Below are 23,942 nucleotides of genomic sequence, written 5' to 3' on the forward strand. Positions count from 1 at the left end.
GGGGATAGAGTGGCAACGCTAAAGATGAGGGGGCGTGAGGAAATGGAAAAAGAGGCAAGGAGGGAAGGGCGAGGAGAAGGGATGAACCTGATCGTTGTGACAAAGATAAATGACAGACAGAAGGGTGAAAGAACGAGGAGAGACGGTGAGCCACCAGTTGCTGTGGGATGTGAAGCACTGATTACGTTTAGGTGTGCTCACATTTTTATACACTTTTTCTTGCTAATGCACGAGAGACAATCGTTACCTGTCAACATAATCCTAATTTTACACACAAACACGATGGGTGGCTAATTTAATCATTAATACTCATTTCTATAAGCTTCAACAATAGACTACATACAAAAAAAGGTAGGTTGCTTTGCTCTGTTCTGTTTTGAAGGCTCAACTATTTACCAGCTAATGCTAGCTAGCATTATCAGGCTGCAACCATCAACTGTGGTTGTGTTGCACAGACAAATATCAATACTAGTGCAGACCTTGTAAAAGGTTCCAGTAACACAAGTCAAGAAGTCTCAAATCACTGACTTCAGTGTCTCTGCAGACAGTGACACTGTCACTGACACCCAGTCAAAGTGGCCATAACCTAATTCTCACAGTTTGAAATGTTGGGTTACAAAGGAGATTAACCCTGCATGTAATTTCTCACACAGAGTCGCCCGATTGTTGGGGTTTCGCTCCATTATTGTAGTGTCTTTACTTAAAACACTACGAGGTGACCATTGTTGTGATTTGGCACCATATAAATAAAACTGAATTTAATTAAAAATTTAGAGTTTTTGTGGATTAGTTACTGTTAGTTACTTTCATGCTCTTGTTTTTTTTTTTTTTTTTTACAAGTCTCTTTAACATGTTTCCCAGCCATCCCCAGTGTTTCCCCTCATGCAGAGTTGATTTGTATATTTGTGCGTGTAATACTTTCATTTGTTGGTTACTTCCTGTTTTGGCAGTCATCTGTTTCCTGTGTCTTGTATTTACTCATTATTCTCATTGGTTTCACTTGCTTCTTGTTACCATTCTGTGCCCAGTCCCCTGATTAAACCTTTGTGTAAACCATAAACAGTTCTTTGTCTCTGTGGTTGTGTACCTGCCACATGTGTTTGCTCTCGTCGTGTGCCTCTGGCTATAGTTTGCTTTTCCATTTTGGACTTTGTTTTTTGCTTTGCCCTTTGGATTTCATGTTTTCCTTTATGGACTTTTGCAACAGCCTAATTAAACGTCTTGCCTTTTGTATAACCCCGCCTGCCTTTCGTGTCTGTGTTTTGGGTCCTCGACTTTTACACAGTCTGCATAATCTGCAGATTGTGACAGAAGGTCTTGACCTTTCTTAAATGCCACTTACGAAAAAGATAGCATGATAGAACGATGAACACGGCCACAGTGTGCTTCGCTTTCTAACCCATGCTGCAATCATTTATGCGACTGTCTTTAATAGACAAAACTTTTCTATAAGTATCGAATTTGCGCGATTTTACTCTTTTTTCCCTTTCCCTGAACAAATTAAATCAGTAGTTTAATAATTAATTATAAAGGACTATCCAAAACACCTGTGTAAATTAGAGGTGATATCAGGCTTAATCAAGGCATTGACAAATCACAAATACTTGCCACAATCGAGAGAAATGTGATACTGACAAGCTCAACTAATCAAAAGCAGGAAAAGCAGGTTGAAAACTCAAAATCAGCTTGACCCAGAGTGATTGTCTGAAAATCATGGGAAATCGCTCTAGTGATTTTCTTGACAGAAGAAGACTGCAAATCACTCAAGTGATGATGTGAAAATGTTTTCCGTCTTTTCTTTTTTTCAAACTCTGTTAAGGAACTAATAGCATCGCTGATTGAGGCGAGACACCAGAGAAAGTTGGCAGGAGGACTGATGAGTGTAAAATGTCAGCTCATGAAAAAAACAACAACAAAAAAACAACATGTGTCTGACCTCACCGTCACCTAGACTTTAAAAAAAGAGCAAAACCATAAGGGACGGATGATAAGCGAGAGGTCAGGGAGAAAGACAACACTGCAGATGAGAGGGCTTTGAGGTTTCTGACTGCGGTCAGCAGTCGATGAGGTCAGAGCAAAGTAATCATCTGGTGTCTCCTGATTCTCTCGGTTCATAGTTGTTGATATTGTTTGTATTGTTTCCCTATTTATCAATATACGATATTACTTATTAATCCAGAAAACAGCCCAATTCCTTCACTAACGGTGAGTGAATTCCACAATTCATAGTGTGACCTGAATGTGTTTTTAAAATAGGTCATGCAAACTTAGGGCATCGAGCTGCTAAAAACTGATGAAAGGAGCAAGCAGCTTCTGTCAGATTTTCAAGATGAGCCAAAAAGTGAAATAGTTCTTTCCACTCAGAGCAATAGTCACAACTGCCTGGTGCAGAACCGCAGAAATATGATCCTGCCTAGGCACTTTTTGCATGTTTAATTAGGAAAAAATGGTAGTTTATAATTAAAAGCTGCTCCAGAGATAAGGTCCCTTACACACCCTCTCATGGATGGGAGTGATCATTTCCACATTTAATCTTCGCAGCCCGTTGGCTCAAATGAATTGTTAGGATGCTGTTTTGCCATGGAAACAACCGCTCTCTGCTGCGCATGCTATTGGGCAGCTCGTTTATCCCACTATCACTTACTTTCCTTTATTTGTGGCAGCTGGGTAAGAGCCAAATATAGCTCCCAGGTCTTGTGTGTTTGTGTGTGCAAGTATGTGTGTGCACTAGCGTGCTGTCTCTGGACATGAGAGGACTGGTAACTGTGTAGCTCTCAGAGAACAGGGATTGTAAAATTGGTGAAAAGAAGGTGTGACAGAAGCCTCAGTGGCAAAAGTTGTACATGAAGAAAAAGAAAGTGCTCTGGAATTCAATAAGATTTTGCTCCTTTTTTTGTTCTTTCAAATACTAATATCAGACCACAACCTAATCGCAAAGATTATGCCTCCACTTCTCAGCATCTCAGCTCTCCAATCACCTCAAAAACATTGCTCAGGGTGTAATCAAGGCCCTCGGCTAATGGTAATGAAAATAATCAAGGTCTGTGCGTGTCATCAGCGCACAGTGTGCGGGATCAATCAGTGTATGATTGGTGATGAAGGTAATTGCCACTGCAGAGGATTGTGCTGTGTTGGATGGAGCATGCACTGTACTGTAGGGGGCAGAGGGCGTCTGCAGCAAACTGCAAACTGACAAAACCGCTACAGGAGAAATACACGGAGCATCACATGAGCAGTGCATCAGTCTAAAGCCATAAAAAGGCAGTGAGCCGTACCCGCTGGGAATTGTGATAATTATAATTGCAACATTACACAAACAGGGAAAAATGATTTAGTGCTGATATTTGAAAACAAAGCTGAATTCCTTTATGCCTGCGCAGATTCTTCCTGGAAAACAGTCACATGTTATTATTAAAGGAATACTGATTCTATTTTAGTTTATTCCTGGTGTCGATCAATCTTGACATGTCTCATGTGTGAAAATACCAACACATAGGAAATCTTGGGCGTAACAAATAGATATTGATGACTTTTGAATAAAATATATTACACTCCTTAATATAGTGCCATACTGCAATATATACACTCCCTAGACACTTTGTTCTTGCTAATACCCGATTGGACCTCCTTTTGCTTTCAGAACTAGCTTAATTTTTCATGGCACACATTCAACAAGGTGTTGGAAACATTCCTGGAAGATTTTGGTCCACATTGACACGATAGCATCACACAGTTGATGCAGATTTATTGGCTTCACCTCCATGATGTGAATCTTTTGTTCCTCCACATTCCAAAGGAGCCCTATTGGACTGAGATCTGGCGACCAGAGATGGGCAGTAATGCGTAATCCGATTACTTTTTTCAAGTAACGAGTGAAGTAAGGGATTACTATTGCAAAAACGGTAATTAGATTGCCGTTACATTCCCGTAGGAACGCTGCGTTACTAAAACCGTGATTTTTTGCAAGAATGTCTCATGACAGTGACGTAAGCGGGTGCGACGTTCTTGACAACAGCTGTGTGCAGATCAACAATGGATAATATATCGAGTGCAGAGAGAGTATGAGCGTGCAGCGTTTAAAGCGTGGAAGTACTGACCTTACTTTAAGTTTGATTCCATAAAAAGTGACAAAAACATTAGCGTCCGTTGTGCGTGGGAAGAAAACTTCTTTTTACAGCGAAAAAAACCCTAAACTTCCAAGCAAGCACCGAGTGCGCAACGACGTAATGGGAAACTCACAGAGAAACTCGCGGATTCTTCAACTGACCGCGGCACACCTGCACCAGGGTAAACCTCCGCCTACTCTACTCCTGCTTTACAGGTGAAAATAGAGCAACAGGACCGCTGAGTCTTTGACTTTATTTATTTTCTGCTGTGTTTCACTTGCATCTTTTTGAAAGAGTGAGTGTAAACACAAAAAAAATATTTTATTTTATGTGCTGGAATGTGCAGAAAATAGGTTTAAATGTTAAACTAATTTCTTCCAGTCAGAGAATGTTGCATATAATTACATTTTTGCTTGATGCATAAAGTTAAAAGATTAAAACTGATAAAACAAGTTAAAAAAAGAGACTTTTCCATTTGATTACATTTTGTATGAAGGATTATGCAGAAAAAGTAGAATTGGGCTGAAAGATCTATCACTTTATCACCTACTCAGGTTGTAAAATCGTGTTTTTAAAAAGTAACTAAGTAACTAAGTAATTAATTACTTTTGAAAATAAGTAATCAGTAAAGTAATGGGATTACTTTTGGGGGGAAGTAATCAGTAATTAGTTACTGATTACTTTTTTCAAGTAACTTGACCAACACTGCTGGCGACTGTGGAGGCCGCTTGAGCACAACTCATTTGAGCTCATGTTCACGAAACCAGTTTGAGATGATATGGACTGTGTGACATGGCACGCTATCCTGCTGTTAACAGCTATCAGAATGAGGTTATATAGGCCTGGTCATAGTCAGCAATAGTACTCAGGTAGCTGTGGGATTTAAATATGCTTAGTTGGAGTCAAAGTGTGCCAAGAAAATTTCCCCCACACCATTACACCGCCATCAACCTGAATCTTTGATACAAGTCAGGATGGACACATGTGCTCATGCTGTTTACACCTCATTGTGACCCTGCTATTCAAATGTCACAGCAGAAAATCAATACTCATCAGACCAGATTATTTTATCTTGTATTGTCCAATTATGGTGAGCCTATGTGAAATAAAGCCTTGGTTTCCTGTTAATAGCTAACAAGAGTGGCACTCAGCGTGGTCTCCTGCTGCTGTAGCCATCTACTTCAAGCCTAGACGTATTGTGTGTTCAGAGATGCTCTTCTGCAGTGGTTGTTTGATTTACTAATTTCTTCTCTGAAGTTTCTAATAATCAAAGGCAAATCTATGAGCACAACGTAGTGCAGATATATCTGAAGAACAAAACAAACTCAACCATTCTGCTTGTGCACATTTGCTCAGCAAGACATTAGGCATTCAAATAGTCTATTTAAGCTAATGTGATCACAACTGTGATCAGTGGACCTGCAGGTATAGCCCCTTCTTAAATGCAGTGGGGGGAAGAAACGTGCTTTCCTTACGTTAAATTAAGTTAAAATTGAATTCCCATCTGCAGACAAAGCAGAGCGCTGCAACATGGCATTAAAACAAATTAATGTCTTCCATTTGTTTGGGAAAATTACACAAGAAGGCCCCAGTGGCCTGTAACCTTCAAAGAATATGGTTAATTGCAAACTGATGTGATTTGGATGCCAATAATGAGATGGGTTGTGCAGTCAAAGTTGTAGTTGAAGACATTTTCTTTCTCATGTGTTTCAAAAGAACACAATCAAATCAAAGGTCTCTTTTTTTGTTTTGTTCTGCCAATATTACTGGAAAATCAGGCACTTTTATTCTGGACAGGTCTGAAATGATCAATGAAGCTAATATATAATAAGACATATCAGTATCATCTACCTGAACTGCTTCAACACATGCTTAAAATTGATTTGTTTGTGCTCAGCGCTGTTTAGATTTGCACTATTGACCAAGCAGAACTTGGCAGAAGATAAGTTGCCCATATCTGCTGGCATTTTCACTACTTTGAGGTTTTAGCCAATGGCAATCTGACAGGGCCACATTTTAACATTCTGAATCATCACTGAGCTTCTGTTTTTTCCCTCTTCCATCTTACTGCAAGAAGCTTGTTTGTTTGGACCTGCTGCCATCAGGTGGAAGAAGCAAGAATCAGCCGGTCAAAGCCCATTAAAGTGGTAACAAAGCAAAGCACAACGAGGCTTTTCCTCCAGACACTGCCATTGCCTCTATATAATTTTAACATGCCTCAAAGAGGATTTGGGCCTTTCCCTAAAATAAAATCAACAGGATGACAATAAAAAATATTTGTAATAAAATTTTCCAATGGTATTTCATTTATTCTACTTATGAAACTGTGCTTTCTCATGCAGCCAGCCCCCCAGCAGGCCCATTTTGAGCCAGGAAAAACCCTGTTGCAGCCACTGGCTCTGAAATGATCTCTCATATTGTGAATTTTAATGCTTGATGGTCTATTGCCAAAAAATGGCATGGCACTGTTTTTTGTGGCAAGTCATGCTTTTCTCTTCACCATCATGTGGACCTGTGATGAATCTGAATACTTGTAAATGCAAAATGCCATTTTTCATAAATGAAACAGACACAGTCACATCTCTAACTATACTTCAACATTTTGGCTTTGGATCATTGCCTCTCTGTCGTCTTATCCTACCTTTCAGCAAACAGTACAAAGTGTTATGCATTATTATGGCGACAAATTAAGTATTGATCAAACCAGCGCTGCACCCAGGAGTGACAGCAAGCACCTGCGGTTGCTCTACAGATGTCAGTAGGAACTGCCGTTGTCCCACTGCTAGCCACGTCACTCCGCATTCAGGCTAAGCCTATTTTCCTGCACCTGCTGAGCTCCTCCGAGCAGGAAGCTATTCATTAATCCAGTTCTAAGTGAACCCTCTTAATACTGGTCACCATGCCCTGTGGGAACCGAGTGATTAATATCAGCGAACAAACTGCTGCACCGAGTACCACGCCACGGCAGGAAACGCAAAACAAGCTCGCAGCCCAAAGCCCACCGGTGTGGCTTCACTTTTCAATTTAAATGCTAATTTAGCGAGCAGCAAAACCAATACTGTATAATGACGGGGTGACTTTGAAAAGGACTGAGATTACGCGCTGCTGATAACATAAGAAAGAAAAGAGAAATCCAAAGGGAACTAGAGACTCCATAGGTGACCCCCCGCCTCCTCCTCATTTACTCCTGCAAGAGTAGCTGAGGGTACATTTGCATATCAGAGAATATGGATAGCTCTGTCTTTTACATGCCACATGGCTTAATGAGAAGCAGTGCCACTTTTCAGATATCATTCTGAGATAATCTTCCCAGGGAGACGGTATAGATTCATCCAAAAAGTGCAGGCTAGGCCTTACTTCATAAAGATGTTAACAAAGGGTATGTCAAGTCTTTTCTGAAGGTCTGCTTTTCACTCAGAATAATTCACAGAGACAATACATTCCAGAACTACATATTAACTGACTCCTTAGGGGATGTCTCATTAGCTTTCACTTAGTACTGTGATACTCATCAATGGACTAAAGAACCATGTGCATATCGAATGTTCTCTCTATTCTCTGTCACATTGTGACATCACCCAGCACTTCTGAACGCGACGAGCAGCTCTGTGAAAAATGGTGCATGTGGCAGATGGGTTGGAAAAAAAAGATAATGAGATTCACTCAAAGTGCTTTTAGCACACAGTCCATTTTACAGTGATTTGCCTTTGACTCAGAGACTCTATGAATACAGTAAAAACAGTTCCCGCAGGTCTTTTTGAGACGGAGGAAGACGGGCACTGCTCAGATATGACTTTAATTAAACCAATTTCCAAACTGGTGCTTGAGCTAATAGAGTTTAGTTTAAATATGTTTCTTTGTTGCCAGTGTGCTCAGCAGAACCTGAAGGATTTGTTAAACACAAAGTTACAGTTTACAAGAAAAAAATAAAATAAATAAAAATGTGTTTTTCCTATAATCATACGGGGCTGTGAGCAAACATGGTGATCGGTGGCACGGCTGCCCCTTAAAATGACATCTGCTGTCCCTGTGGTCGGTCAAAGTAGCCACTCAGTTCTGTAAACACCAGAAGGCCTGGGAGGAGAGGGGGCCAGCGACAAGAAGGATACTGGATATCTCTGTCGCCCTTTGTGTAAATGTCACAGGAAAGTACGAGAACATGAACCATCACTTGTTAGTTTAGACTGCGTGGTGCAATTAGTCCACAAAAAACAGAAAGAAAAAAAATCAGACCGCTAGTTCAGGATGTTTTGAACAAATTTCAGTGCGGTAGCTTGAGTCATACTGCGGTTAATGTTTTGCCGTTTCCATTTGAAGGGCTCTACCTCTGAGTGTACCTAGCTACTCCTACACAAACTCTACTCGCAGAGGCTCCCAACAACAGAAACAGGCGAGGGATTTAAATGACATCGAACACAAGGCCAAACACATCAGCGAACAACACCATAATGAGACTGGAACGTCTATTATCTTTGAAACATTTCAAACACTGTGGGGAGATTCAAAAGTGGTCCAGGTGCATGTTTGAAAAGGAGCTGGAGGCCAGACTACTTCCTGTGACTACTTACTGGACCATCAGCTCTTATCATGCAGATGAGTGGAGCTATGAAAATTAATGGAAAATACTAAAGTGGGTAGTGTAATAGCACCGAGGTCTCTCGGACAGAGCATCTTTTTTATGTTGTCTTTATATAAAGACCTTCTATGGTATGAATCAGTATGTTGCATGATTTGAGGAAACAAATGTCAGCAGTGGAACTGGTTTCAGCTGGATTTGCAGAATAAACAAAGGGTTTAAAAGGGTTTGCTTTGTTCGATTATGTAAGAGCCGTAGTTTTGTTTTTCACTTTCTTTCTGAAGGAGGCATCCATTATTCTTTTCTCTTTTTTCAGTTTGCTGATCAACAACTGAAAGTCCACAGAACAGAACAGCAGCAAATATTAAGGATGCACACTTGTGAAATTCTGGATACCAGTATTTAAAATTAAAATCTGCTCAGTGCCAATACTGATTTTGTTTTCCCAGGTTTTGGTTGAAATTTGTTTCTTAGTTTCTCAACATTTGGTGTGACATACAGTACTAGTAAAGTATTGGCTGCTAACAATGGTAAATGACATCTTATTTATACATCATGCTGATGTAACGATACTAATGTATTGCTATACTGTTGTACATCTACCAAATATTCGTTTTCCAGAAGCAAAACAAATTATTCTATTAGAATACAAATACTAATCACTTGATAAACGAATTAAGAGATCAATACACAACTTCCCAGAACATTTAAGCATGTTAGAAAGGACCTGTCAAGCTTCCTTGCATAAATAACAGTTAGATTTTTTTTTTAAACTTCTGATGAATATTTTTTATTTTTTAATAAAAGAAAATAGCCTGAAGAAGAAGTGTGTGTTAAGCAGCATGTTCATATACTCCAACTAATTCTGACAATAAGGACAGTTAACAGGCTGCTCTTCAAGGTTCATTGTTGTAAAAGATGCCGCTACAGTCTGAGAGGCTAATGCCGAAATGCTTTGAATTTGCAATTTTCCTAATAGCCAGAAGGGGGGGTTCCTTCTCTGGCTGCAAAAAGATCTGCTCACTTGATCCATAACTTCAGTATCAATTCCTGATAAGTGTCTCAGTCGCTAGTTTCTTTTTCAATATGACATGATGTTAATTTTAAAATTTACAGCCCCAATTTGAGTCTAAACCCATGACGGCACGTGTGTGGTACGTGATGGTATGGTATGTATATGAACAGGTTAACTGTGAATCATAGATTGTTACAAAATGAGTAGGTTTGTGTAACTACATTGCAGCACAAACATTTCTGTGTCTTACAGATGGATCACCAACTGATGAGGACGTGTTAAGAGATTCACTGACTGACTAGCCAAGGACATGAATTGGATAATTTCCAGTGCTCAGGCCTGACCGGTGACCAGCTGTCAACCTCACATACAATATATAATTATGTACCAGTCTGTTTTACGCACATGCACAGCGGGGCAGGCTAATACCCGCACCCAGACTCACTGCCACACGTTAGCAGCCCTTCGCTGCGAGTGAGGACAAGTGTTTTTAAAAGTAAACCACGAGGAGACCACCATGAAAAAGTATGTAGCAACAAACCTAAGGAGAAACTTAAACAACATTTACCAAGCTGAACATTTTAAAGACACTAATAAAGGAAAAGCGGATAACGCTAAAGCTAGCAAGAGCGCAGAGCTAGCCACAAGCTAGCAAGCTCAGTATTAGCAAACAATCAAAGAATGCACAAGGAAAAATGTGGAAACAAGTGAATTTATAAACAGTTATAATCTTAGAAAATCAATTACGATCAGAAAAAGTCAGTATCATCTGTTAAATCTGAAATCAGTGCATCTGTATTTGCAACCAACCCAGGAAGTTAATTTGTAAGCAGTTAACTGCTCAGTTAGCCAATTAGAACTGATTTTACCAACACAGCAAGCTAAGAGTGTGAAAACCCATTTCACTGCTGTCTGACACCATGAATCCACTCTTTCATAATAATTTTGTATTCTACGTTTATCATCACAGTCTACTAACAACCATCATCGACAGGCACAGCAGTCTATTTTGAAAAATCTCAGCTCTGTGTTAATTTCCAAAAGCTATAAACACTGTATACATGTACAGCAAGCATATGGCACAATATATGCAAGAAATCTCCTGCAAGATTGTGTGTATCTGGATCCCATGTTCTCCTTTCTAGGTCTCTATAAAATGTGCTTACAGAGCACACTCTGTGATCTATTGCTTGAGAGAGTTACATAGAGCCCCTCATTCATTTTGCTTTCAAGCCCTCCAACAATACCCAAGTGAAATATGACTTTCTATACTTTACATGTCATCCATTCTGTCTCTCTCCCACTACACCACTAAATATAACCTCTGTCAGTTATTGTCCACTGGCCACCCACTGAATATTTCATTGTTCTTTAATAAAGACTGGACTTCCTTTTGTTTTGTTACAGTGACAAGCTGTGACGGTGACGCTGATCAGCACATTATTGGAGGGATACGACGTTGTAACATAAGCTTGTGCGACTGCGTTGGCAGGGAGTCGCATGTGGCATGCTGTGCGTGTGTGTGTGTGGGTGTGTCTGTGTGCTGTCACGGTAAAATCAATACAGGGTGAAAAGCAAATGAAAAACTCGAGCAAGTTTGTGGAGTTCAGCCTCAAACGTTTACTGAAATGCGGCGAATTTCGAGTCAATTTCATGGACTGCTGGTGTGGCACCATGAATTCATTTGAGATTAAAAGGAAAACACAAGATTAACAGGAAACTTTCACAACAAACACACACATATGCACAAACACATCTGTATGAAACACATCATACAGTGAAAGAGTAATCATTACTTTACTGGTTGGGCAATTAGTTTCGTTATTTACAGATCTTCAGTCTTGCGTACCTGTCTTGCGTCTTTGTTTTGGCTGAAGAGAGAAGATGACCATTAAAGCTCCCATGATGCCCTCTAGACTTTCTCGCTTAGTGATCTAGAAGTCCTGCTAGATTTCGCACACTTTCCCTCCCACAACTGGGTCGGCTTGAGAGTGAAAACGGAGGGGAAAAAAATCCAGTGATATGCTGGGATCCTCACATTAGGAGAAAATAAAGTAAAATCTGGTCTCCGGTCCAAACTTCTCCTTTATATTCACCGTGTTAGGTGGGCTGTACGTAGAGCAGAGTGGGAGTAAAACATGCGTGCCTCTGTTGAGTTTTGAATTTTGACGCGCACGCTCTGCAGACCCCCTCCCTCCTCTAGTGTTCCCACTATGAAGTGAGAGCTTGCTGGCTGATCTCTGCACTGCAAAAGCTACTTTGTACCACTTGAGCACCTAGATTAATTGAGCGCTATGAGAGAAAGGCAGAAGCATGCTGTGGAGAGTGTTTGCCGCCGCTCTTTTCAACAGACCTTTCCTCACACGGGGAGGGTAAAGCTGGAGGGAGGCGAGAGAGCTCATACTGTAGATAGCCATTTTTCCTCGCTAGCTGCCTTTTAACTAGTACATCTCCTGCTGGGAATGGGAGGAGAAAACCACGCTGTGTCCACGGCAGTAAGTTAGAGCTGATCTCTCAGGCTGGTGGCTGGTGTAAATATTTAAATTATGTGCAACGTTGCTTGTGCATAATTTAAAGTCTTCTCGTTGCAAATGCTGACACCCATTTTATAGATTAATGACAGAGCAGTTTTAATGTAACGTAGCCCAACTACTACAACCGAGGTATAGCAGAAAACTCTCTTTTATGAGAGATAACAGCATGGTACGTATATAAGAATGGTTTCTGATGCAATACTGATTCAGTACTCATAACACTGAATAAAGTCTCCTACTTCCATGCCTTTATCCACCCTGAAAAATAAAGTAATTGCCTCTTCAGCACTGATCCTGCACCCGCTTACGTGGCAGAGTCAGGCTGACTTCGTGGCAGATCTTCAGGATTACGGAGACGGTCAACAGGTCAGAAAAACGCTGAGGCCCACATCTCTTTTATTCTCATCCTTTGCTTGGAACATGTGAAAAAAAATACAGCAGAGATGCTTTGCCTGATGTGACACATCAAAAGAGGAAAATAGAATGAAAAATACTTCCGCTCCCTATGCCACCCACACGCAATTCATTTCATGAACTGTGTGACAGCAGTCCAATTCAGGAAAAAAAAAGAAAGAACAGCCAACCACAGCAATCAAGTACCAATTTGCACCCACTCCATTAACCTGCTTCCTGCCTGCTGTGTGTTCTTTGTTGCTCAGAGGCCTCTTTCAGACAGAAGTTAAAGAGCAGTTTAACTTCCACCTTTAGCAAACGCACTCTCAAAACCAAGTATTTATGTAATCTACACAAAAAGAAACAGACAAATGAGTGTCTGTAGCTATTCTGAGGTTCAAGGACTTTTAAATCACCAACGCAAAGTCCATTTTTTTAGAAAATGTTCTCCTGAAGGAATCTGACCAGCATTTACTGCAGCATTAGATTACCAACCACCTCCCTATTTCATACTCAGCACAAGCATTTATGCTATTTGTCATGCTATATTTTCCTCCACTTGGGTCAGGGAACAGCAATTTTAAACAGGCTCAGCATAACTTATTGCCTTCATTTAACTTCATTAATATGACCATTTTCAGACAACCACAGCACCCACTGGATGCTTACCACTGCAGTGTTTGACAGTTAAAGTGGAAACATTATGCTTATTTCCACCTTCGTGTTTTTATCCTTGAACTCTACTAATGTGGTTTTGTATGATTCTCAGTTGACAATAACAGTTATTTATCTGGTTGCTCCTTGCAAACAGCATATTTGAACAGCAGATGGGCGGGGCTTCTGTTCCTGAGACAGCCATAAACAGTATATCCCCTCATCATACAGATCCAAGAGTAGCAGTCATAAACCGAGCGTTTAAAGAGCCTGATTAGTAGAGAACACGAGCGTTCGGCTCATAAAGATTATTTGTGCATTCACTGACCTCATAATTTGAAATGCTGGAATATATGCATGTATAATGTGTGTGAATGAAAGCTAGTTAACCAAGTAAAATTACATTATAGTAAAGTATAGACACCCAATATGAACTCTATCTTCAAACCCAGTTTGAAGATTGGTCCAAACCAGCTGAGCATGGCTCTTCAAAGGGTATCCTAATTATGTTGGAGCAGTAATGACTTTTCATTAAATTGGACACTCCAGAGAATAGGATGAAATAATCAAATGTCTCTGGGGTGAATCATCCCCGCATATGCTGAGGCATATTCCACACCACTTGAGGAAAACAATCTAAAAACAATCTGATTAGCTACATGGGTTTGGAGAGAGAAAGTGCAATAGCAGCATAAGTGCTTCGTAACTGGAACGAAGTTGGAATTTGAAGTTTACAGAGCTCTCTGGTAACAACGAGGCCTGGTCAAACCCAAGGACTACTGTTCAAAACAGCACGCAATCCCCCTGTAACTTCAAGAAATCAACACTTCACCATCTAAAGCAGGCAGGTGCTCTGCTGCCTACACGCACACACGTTTGATATGGTTCTCCTGTTGCTTTTCTTTCCTTCTTCCCTGCTTCCTTCCTCCCGTTGTTTCCTGTTGATCAAACTGTGCATATAGAGCGCTTCGTTAAAAGAAATCCTGGAAGGCTGTAGGTGTTTGTGACTCAGCACAGGCTGGCGAGCCATAGCCTCACTGTCTTCTGAACTAAGGGTGGGAAAAGGCAAATGCAAATTGCACTTGAGCCATAGCTGCAGGAAGCTTGCGAACAGTAACTGAAGCGAGATGAGAGCGATGAATCAGACAGGTTGAGGTCTGAAGAGGTGGCTGCAGGTGGACCAAAACACGAAGTGCGTGCAACCCATCAACACAGCGTGCACAGAATAAATGAAATACCAGAGGGAACCTGACTGAAACTCAGCTCCAAACATTTTTAAAAAAGGTTATGATGGTTTATTTTGGCCTTTTTGTACAGATTAGGTAACTGGTAAAAATGGTGCAATGCGCTGTGAATGAAAGTGTCTGAAAGCAGCGGTGAAAGGGTAGAGCACGTTTGATTTAGGATCATTTGATCTAGTTTAAAAAACTCCAAAGTCTAATAATGCTCATGATTCATTCAAATGATATCACTCTACTAAGTCAGTTTAAATCAGTTCCATTATTTTTTTAAAATTTTATTTATATAGTGCCAAATCACAACAGCAGTCATCTTAAGGCTTTACATTGTAAGGTAGAGAAGCGCCACAATAACACAGACAAACCTTACCAATCTAACGGCCGACTTTAATGAAGCCCTTGACAACAATGGGAAGGAAAAACACCCTTTTACAGGAAGAAACCACCAGCAGAACTACGCCATCTACCTCTACCAGTACACACTTAAAGTAGGGGGAGGGGCCAGTCGCAAGTCTTTTATGGTAAATGTAGTAAGCTTAAACATGTACAGCTTTGGAACGTGTTGTACTTGGAAAAAGGGTCATAAACACGTACAATATATTAAGTGAATTCTCTGCTTACTGAACTCATTGAACTGTGGAGCTCACACTTCATGGAGTTCGTTCTTGCTTTATCCATTGAAGGTTCCCATACAATGCATTTAAACGAGATGTACTCAAAGAAAGACAGCAGCACTTTGACTACTGCAGTTTTATCGGTTAATTTTAAGTACTGATGAATGTGTTGGAACAGCTTCTCACTCCCGACCCGTAATATACTGACAATGTGTCACGTCTCGAGGCATTCCATGGCAACGCAAAAGGTGACCTTCCGCGTTCCTATGATACGCGCCGGATTGTGGATGAAATCGAATAGAATGACGCTCCAGCGGTAACACAGGTTCCAACCGTGTATTCCAGCACTAACCATAGCCTTATCCCTAACCTTAACCACCCCGTTAATCACGTTAGATAGTGTTTTCCAAAGCAATCTAAGTAAAATAAACGCACACGTGTAGATTATTTCCAAACGGTTCTCACGTGTCTTCATTTTTTGGAACTTGTAATATAGGGACGTGTTGGATGGCTGAAAGCGTACCTAGCGTAAAATGTTACGCTTTGGGAGTGAGAACGTGCTGGTTGGAAATGTCTTCATGGACATTTTGTATGTTGTATTTTATTACCAAGAGTGAGTGCTATGTTTTCTTTTCTTCAAGCTAAAAACATGCAACTGTTTGAAATCTGCAACATGCATCAACAGAATTACACAATTACTCGATGTTTCCACCACATCTCAGATCTAATTAGCTGCATATTTCTTGTAAACACAACATGTACTGGGGATAAACATTAGGCAATATTTGCTGGTGTGCTGATAATACAGAACATTTACAGTGGGTCTTTGCTGATTTTATGAGAGACTTATTCGTGCTCTGTCAATGTTTAAGCAGCCGTATCTAAGCCACTGGAGTTTTTAGACCAAGTGCAATTTGCACAGAATAATTTGTCAACAATCATAATAATGAAGTTAATATTAAGGACACAATGTCAATTATTCACTTGGTCCACCATCGGTTTAGACTGATGGCTGGATCAGCTCCTCTAACTTTACTCGAGTTTGGACATTATTGGAATAAATAATGTATGCAGGTGTAGTTTTATTTCTGGCCATGATGTAATACTGATGAGAAAACCAGAGAACAAAACTATACTTATTTATCATTGTTTAATTTGTGCTAGGCTTTTCTATCGCTTAAGGAATGAATGTGAGAAAGTAAGAGACTCATCACTTTTACATTGTGTTTAATTAAAACTAAACTATTTTTAAAAAATGTTCTTTTCACTGTGTTAATAAAAAACCTACACACTGGATCTCATACAGCTTTAAACTAGTTTAATTCAGCAGCTGTGGCTGCTTTTACCTCCTGAGCCACAGCCATCCAAATGCTATGCAATATGTATTACTTTTGCTATGGCTCACTTTTCACATCGTCCACTAAGTGGCAGCAAAACTGTGCAAGTTCAACAAAGCCAACATTTACTATACACTGCTCACTTTTTAAAAATGTTATCAGTGCCAGAAACAGGACAAACTCGATAAGCATCGTTCATCACATCTCACAGTAAGATATTTTCAAGCCTTTTCCCCTTGATTAGGACATAAGTTGCAGTACTATGAGTTCTAGTCCTCCATCAGTCCTTGTTATACATACATAAAGAGAGAGAGTCATAAAATTAACTGCTGGCATACCATTAGTGTTGGCCGTATATCATTAAATTAGAAAAACATTTAAAAAAACAGAAATAGGGGAGAAAAAAAAAGTGGACTTAGAAGTATAATCAGCTTGTTTGATGAATTCTATAATTCTATATATTTATATATATTAGAAACTTTCAAAAATCAAAGTGAAAGAGCATCTTCTATGAAACAAACACAGCCATGACCTCTAGGATACAGTGAGGCTTTTCTTTTTGTGCCACCATCAGTTGCATGCATGAACGTAGACACTAGAGGGCGCAATTGATCTTGAAAACTAAGAGCACCACACAGTCCAAATACATACATGGAAGGGAAATATTTTACCGTGATCTTTACAATAATGTCACATTATCTTGCTAAAAGCAAGCACGCCGTGCTCCCACTTCTTCTATCTAAACATTATTTAGATGAAAAGCACTTACCTTTAAACAACCACACATGACACAGATCTTATAACAAAGATTAGCGTCTCTTGACAAAAAGAGCAATGTAAATAACAGAGAGCAGACGTGCGTTTTTTTTCTCTTCTTTTCCGTGACGCAACCCACAGCCTGCCAAAAGTACACTGCAAGGTGTCAAGAAATTATTCTAAAACAAACTATAAATCTTCTTTCAATATATATTTGAAAGAAAAAAAAAGAACTTGTCACACCAGGCAGCGACGATCCCGCCTGTTTGAAGGCTGCTGAGAGTTTCGGTCGTGATGGAAAACTCGAAGCAGGAGTCAGTACATTTTTCTGAAACTCTCTAAGAACTGCAAGCAAATAAGCACAATTTCAAGAGGAAATGAAATTGAAGGAGGACGGGAAAATGGTACATTAAGCCTTTTTAGTCGGAAGTCATTACAATAAGACAAAAAAATCTTAATCAGGAGTACATTTAGCTCAAGATAAGAAGAAAGAATCCCATTAAGTCGCAATGCAGGGAATGCAGTGTCGCTACAGTATATTGGTAAAATGGCAGAAAAAATGACTGCTTTATGCTTTATGCATTATTGGATGCAGAAAAGCAGAAACTGAGCCCAGTGCACCACTGACCAAAACAATATTTAGGCAGCAGGTATACCCAACATCCTGATTTAGGGAGAATCTGCCTGCTGGTTGTCATTGGAGATCAGTTAAGAATGGTCTTTAGAGGACATAAGAGACGTAGTGGCTGCAGGGTTTGTCATGGGGCTTACTTTCAAAGCACAGCAGCAGCAGATTATGTAGCAGAGTTTGCTCATGCAGGCTTTACTTTGCAGTCATATAAGAGAAATGACTTCCCTTGCACACAAATCATAATGATGCAACAATAAAAATGCCAGAATCAGAATATGCACACTCAGCTCCTTCTTTTTCCTGCACAGCAAACAAAGTGTTTTCTCTCTTCTTCGCCCCCATCTGTAAAGTGATTCTCCTAACATCCTGGGACTGGTCTAAACCATAACGTGTGGCTGCAATGACACTGGGCTGCACTACCTGCCCAGATGGTCTGTATCAGTGGGGAACTGGACTGCGTGGGGTGCGCCGCATCCACCTGCCATCAATCACAGGCAAATATGGTCCAGGAGAAAAAGCTTACTTCCCTTCAAATTGTGGCAGAAAAACAAAAAAAAACAATTTCCACAACAGGGCAAAGTGCGGCAATATAGCCACTCTAATGTCTAGTGAACCCCAGTGGGTTCGCTATTTGTTTGCTTCTATCTTAGCTAACAAAATATCTCGTGTTCAATGAGGTAGCACAGTCATTTGGGGAGATGTGGAAGAGACAGAGGAAGAATTGGCGAGCTTAATGTATTTCTGAACTTTTTTCTTCCCCCTTTTTTCCACAGCTGTAAACAGAGGAGAGGTGTATGACTCAGCACTACCTTTAATGACGCATCCAAGTACAGAACTTTCCCGAAGCCATAATAAAAACCGAGCAGCAGGCCATAATTTTAATCAAACTGTGCTGCTGCCATATGAAGAACAACCAGGCAGCATTACTGAGAAACTGTTGAAAACAAATAACTGGCCCAGACGCCACACAGATTTCAAACCCACACCCTGCGCCAGTGGTTATATGAGGCTTTCAACGGCAGCCGAGCAGTTACAGTTGGACGTGAGGCTCAATGGCACCCGCTCGAGTGGATCTGTCATTAGCCACCCCACCTGCTGCCACCGTGCACCCCGTAGGCCGCGCCTGTGTCACATTCTTTTATTACAACCCTCCCCGACACGAAGCTGCTGTCTACCGAGCCCACTCTTACAGATCGGTGCCCACTGAGGCGTGCGCGACATCGGAAAGTGTCCAAAGCGGCATGGAAAAATTACAACAGAGCTGCTAAAGTGGTGCTTTTCTGCTCAGCCAGTTGAGAAATGTGTCGGGTCAAGCCAAAATCTAAAATCTCACTGAGCAGCAACAAATAACAAATCCGCACTGATGCAGGAAGACCAAATTATTGTTTTTCCTCCCCTTAACCAAACCACTTTCCTCGCTTCTTAACACAGTGGATATTGCACTGCAGCTGCGTAATGAGAACTGTCCGCCGTGAATCATAGCTTCTCACATCTCCAAATAAAAAAGGGAAAAAAAACGATGAAACTCGTGCTGAGATGTGAGGATGAACCCAATAAAACCTTGCGAGGCACATGCAGTGGCATGATTGCAAGCTATTGTGGTGGTACGAATATCACAAAATAAGCAATCCACAAGCAACATGAAAACATAATTTAATGCTCCTTTGAATCGGTGCGATCATAAACCCCAAGAGCAATAAACATTCCTCCTCACTCCAGTTCATTTTAGCAATACCGGATACTGTACATTATCATTCTACGCGTATCTTACCCAGTTGTGTTCTACTTGAGATGGCAAGGGAGCAGTTTAGTTTACTGCGTGAGAAATTATACTGACATATTAAATATGTGCTCTTTAATAAGATCACTCTGTTTTAGTCATATATACCGTTCAGCTCAGAGGGTGGGGACTTATCCCAGGGGTATCAGTAGTTGGTGCACATTTGAAATTTGTATTTTGGCATTATGGAGACATAAAACCAGTGGAAAACTTTTAATTAAAGACAAATTATGGTCTGTAACACGTAGGTTGAAAGGGATTAATGACAAAATGGTATAATATCCTCCACGGATCTTTTGTGAGTTCCACTGTTGGATAAACAAATTGTATGAGTACCCCTTTGAGGTCACAGTTATAAGATGACACTCATAACAAACTGGTAGATTTATTAGGTCAGTAAACTGACCTGCTAATAGAGCCAAAATGGTTCTGAAACCACAAAGACCAAATCCACAGTTCACCGTCTCATTACAATGAGCTGCTGTTGAGCAATCACAGACATATTCAAAGAGCGTTTGTTTCCCGGAAGAGATGTTGTAAAGGTTATATAAGGTGCAGCAGCTTTGTGCATGGAAGTCAGGGAAGGAAGTTGATGGCTGCTACTTCATTACTATAGTCAGCTGATGGAACATATTGTATATTAGCAAATAGAGTCTGACAGATATATTGGCGGCGATGATATGAACTATTTCCTCATAAATTGATATTGGCATTTATAATGGTTCATAAATGAAAATGTAGAAAAAAAGAACGTACAAACATCTTTTATCGACGCTATGATTGTTGATGTTGCATAGTACGTCCACCAGGGGGCACTCTATAACATTATTGTTATAAAAATCTGTTGCGTTTTGAATGCAACAAACAATAACAAGAAAAACAAGACTATTTTAAAACTGCATTGTCATTGTAAGAAGTCATAAATAATACATTTTAGGGTAAATCTGTTTTGTGCGCCTGAAAGAAAAAATATCGGCTGATATTTTAGATTTTTAAATCATCAAATATCGGTATTTGTATTGGTCTGAAAAATCCTCTTTCGGTCAGGATCTGTGAACAATTTTTGCAGGCATCACTATTTGTGCTCGTGTAAACACCACGTGTACAAATATATGCAAAGATCTAGCTTAAATAAAATGATATTTAGCCATGTGCTAATGATGACCATGCTAGTTAGACACCTGGACCTGCCTGATTAAAGCATGCTAGTTTGGTGAAAGCTACAAAGTTTTAAGATCCAATTGTGATCTAGCAAAAACACTGGTTTAAAACAAACTGTGGATTTGTAGAATTACACCACCATCAGTAATGAATACAACGAATCAATGAATGGATTGGATGAATAAAAGTATGTTTCAGTGTTTATGAACTTCAAATTACTATTAAAAATAATTTAGTTGGCAATTATTCCAGTAAGGTTTTGGTCACTGGATGGGTGAAGCTACATCAAATAGTGCGCCAAAATTTCTACACATGGCAAAACATTAACTAACTATTGAAAAAGAAATGACATTACAAGTGGAAATTGCTCCATAGGCTTGACCACTTTGAATGTTTTGCCCATCATGGTCATTTTTTTTAACCTCTTTTATATGATTTGAAGAAGTTCATAATATCAGCTGAGTAATACAGTTTAATATCCTTAGACAGACAGCCTTGGCTGTGCCAAGGTCACAAAAAGTGCAATAAATGATGCATTCATCAACTTACTGTGGGCCAAAGTCTCATCTAAAATCTATTAGGCTGGCTCTGATGACAGCTTATCAGCAGCAGTGACAGGTGAAACACTAACCGTGTCAATACCGCTAACACTGCGTCGCCTGCCCGACATCCACCAGCTCGCTATTAATAAACCACAGGGTGGAGAGGAAACCCTTTTCCCTGGGTAAATGGCGAGACATGTTGCAATCCATCCTCTTACACAGACCTGCAGACCTTAACCAAACCTTATCTGTGCCAGCAGCTACTGGAATCCTCAAGTATCACCTGCTCTCTTACGTTACCCACATGAAACACAGATTACGTGTCAGTGCTGGGAAGTTGCAGCATGAGTTTCATCATGTTAAGATGATATTTAGTTCTCTTTCCGAGGCTGTCAGAAAGTGATGATGTTGTTTGAGAGAAAGAGTCGATTTACTCTGCTATTAGTAGTCTTATCTGATGTACTGCGGTAAGAGAGGATGTGAATGTGAACAGCAGCAGCTCCAAATGAGATAATCCTTAAAAAGATGGGTTCACTATCCAATTTAATTGCTGAACTCATGCCAACAGCTTCTGGTCATTAATCCTTGCAGATTGAGAAGGGGATATTAGTATGTGTCTGTTTTATGCCTCTCTAAATCACTCATGTTTGCTCGCAAAGAAATACCGTAATCCCTAATGTGGCCTCTGCGCTTCTTTGCATCTTTGATCTGAAAGTGGAAGCCAATCAATATGTACAATCCACAAGGCTGTGTAAAGCAGAGCCAGCCTGTGTGTTGAGTTCACACAGGGATCTACTTTGAAGCAACAGCCCAGACCTACAGGTATAAAATGCCTGCAGACAAACAGCGCTTCTAAAACGTATTATTCGTTTTTAACGCCTTTATGATCTGTTGTTATTGTTTTAACAAGCATCCTCGGATACAAGCGACCAAGGATGAACATTTCTAGTCACAGATTGTCTTCTGAGCGGATGCTACAGCACAGAGTACATCCCGTCAGCCTAATTCAGTCGCGCACATTTCACACCAACAGTTGAGAACAAAGTGCTGAATAATACTCCCGTGGTCTCTTAATATACAGAGACAAAGCAAAGGCAATTGCTTCAGTACCAAATCCATTGTAAATCTCTCACAGGGCCAAGAATTTGTTGATCCTAGTGCAATATACAGATACATTTTGAAGTGGTACAAACAAAAGTATTGAGCTGTAATACCCAGCTTTAGTGAGGTTCCCTTCATTTGAATCATTTTTAGATGCTATAACAGGCAAAACTGCACAGTTTTTCCACAATAATAAAAGAACAATAACACAAAATGCAGAAAAATAAACTGAATTACAGTTTCACCTTCTATTTTGTACGCACATGCATCAACCCCTCGATACTCTCCGAGCTTCAAAGGCGGGGATGAGCAGGGTTTAAACTAAAACACATTTTTTAATTTCATGTTACACTGAGAAATGAGAATTAAATGGTGCCTAAGGTATGCTGAGACAAGACTGGAATATTTTACTCAGTGTGAAGATCCTAATGGAGAGCTGATAAGGGACAATTGGAATAAAATTATTTTTCCTGTCTGAAATATATAATAATAAAAAAATGGACATAAAATGAGCTACTGGATATTAAGGAGATGATAGATACAAGAAAAAGGTAAAAAAAGATAAAAGATCACATTTTAGGCAATAATCCAATTCCCTTCACTTGATTTAGATGCAGCACTGCAGGCCTGGTATGATGTAAAACATGATAGAGCAGGTAAAGCAGCGAATGTGAGCAAGCTACACAAACCAAGTCATGCACAGGGCACAGATCACGTGCCAGTCTTCAGCAGTCTAACTGCTGTTTGACGCATTGCTTCTCTCTTAACACTTTATCTCCAGCTCAAAGTCAAGAAACCCCCTAACCTTTAAAACCACCTCCACACAATACTATAGTGACTGACCTTTCACCCTACCAGGGATATTTCCAGAGCCAGCTCGTGTCTCCGGTGTATGTAACAGAATTCGGTTGAGTTCCTGCTCATAAAAATTACATGACTTTAAGTTGACTGGCAGATATGTGTGTCTGAATTATGCATTGCATGGTAAATACCGACCTCCGTGGGTACTGCTTCCAGAGATGTTTCAGTTCAGTGCATTAAGATCTTAGGCTTAGAGGTAATTGGTTTCAAAAGAGGCGAGAGTATCGTTGTATTATTAAATGTTTATGTGGTGTTATGGAGCATGTGCTGAGGACAAGTTCCCAATGCCAAAGGTGAAACGGTCACCTATCATGTAATCTGTTTCTTCAAGTATACAAACCTGCATTAACAGTGTGTATGCAGTTTGGAATCGGCTGACAACCATGAACAACAAAAGTAGCAACTATTGAATTTTAATACAAATCTATTTTTTGTAACCAGGTAGTTTAGTTGAATAAAATTTTACTAAACAAATCAGTGAGAACACAACTTAAACATGAGCAGTCCTTTTTAAGGTTGGGCCATATGTAACACTTTTCTAACCGACATTCGTCAGTCCAATAAATGACGATAGGCCATATATTAGCAGAACAATGTAATCATGCACGGACATTTTTATTTGAAAGGTGTTACATCCTGGGAG

At 40.0% G+C, this 23,942-nt stretch overlaps 1 protein-coding gene across 5 annotated transcripts in view; it reads right to left on the minus strand.

Annotated features, from left to right (window-relative positions):
- kcnip4a (potassium voltage-gated channel interacting protein 4a) overlaps positions 1–23,942 on the minus strand; it is a 153,962-nt gene that overhangs the window by 52,492 nt on the left and 77,528 nt on the right. Inside the window, exon 1 of one of the 5 annotated variants that reach the window (XM_005935229.3) lies at positions 11,547–23,914. The exons of the other annotated variants lie outside the window; for them this stretch is intronic. Within the exon in view, the coding sequence (XP_005935291.1) occupies positions 11,547–11,601 (55 nt within the window). The 5' untranslated portion in view covers positions 11,602–23,914. Of the gene's footprint in view, positions 1–11,546; positions 23,915–23,942 lie in introns of those variants that run through there. 5 annotated transcript variants of the gene reach the window in all.

The sequence above is a fragment of the Haplochromis burtoni genome, unplaced genomic scaffold (genome assembly GCF_018398535.1).
Source record: "Haplochromis burtoni strain Fernald_Lab_line unplaced genomic scaffold, NCSU_Asbu1 Contig_198, whole genome shotgun sequence".
NCBI lineage: Eukaryota > Metazoa > Chordata > Actinopteri > Cichliformes > Cichlidae > Haplochromis > Haplochromis burtoni.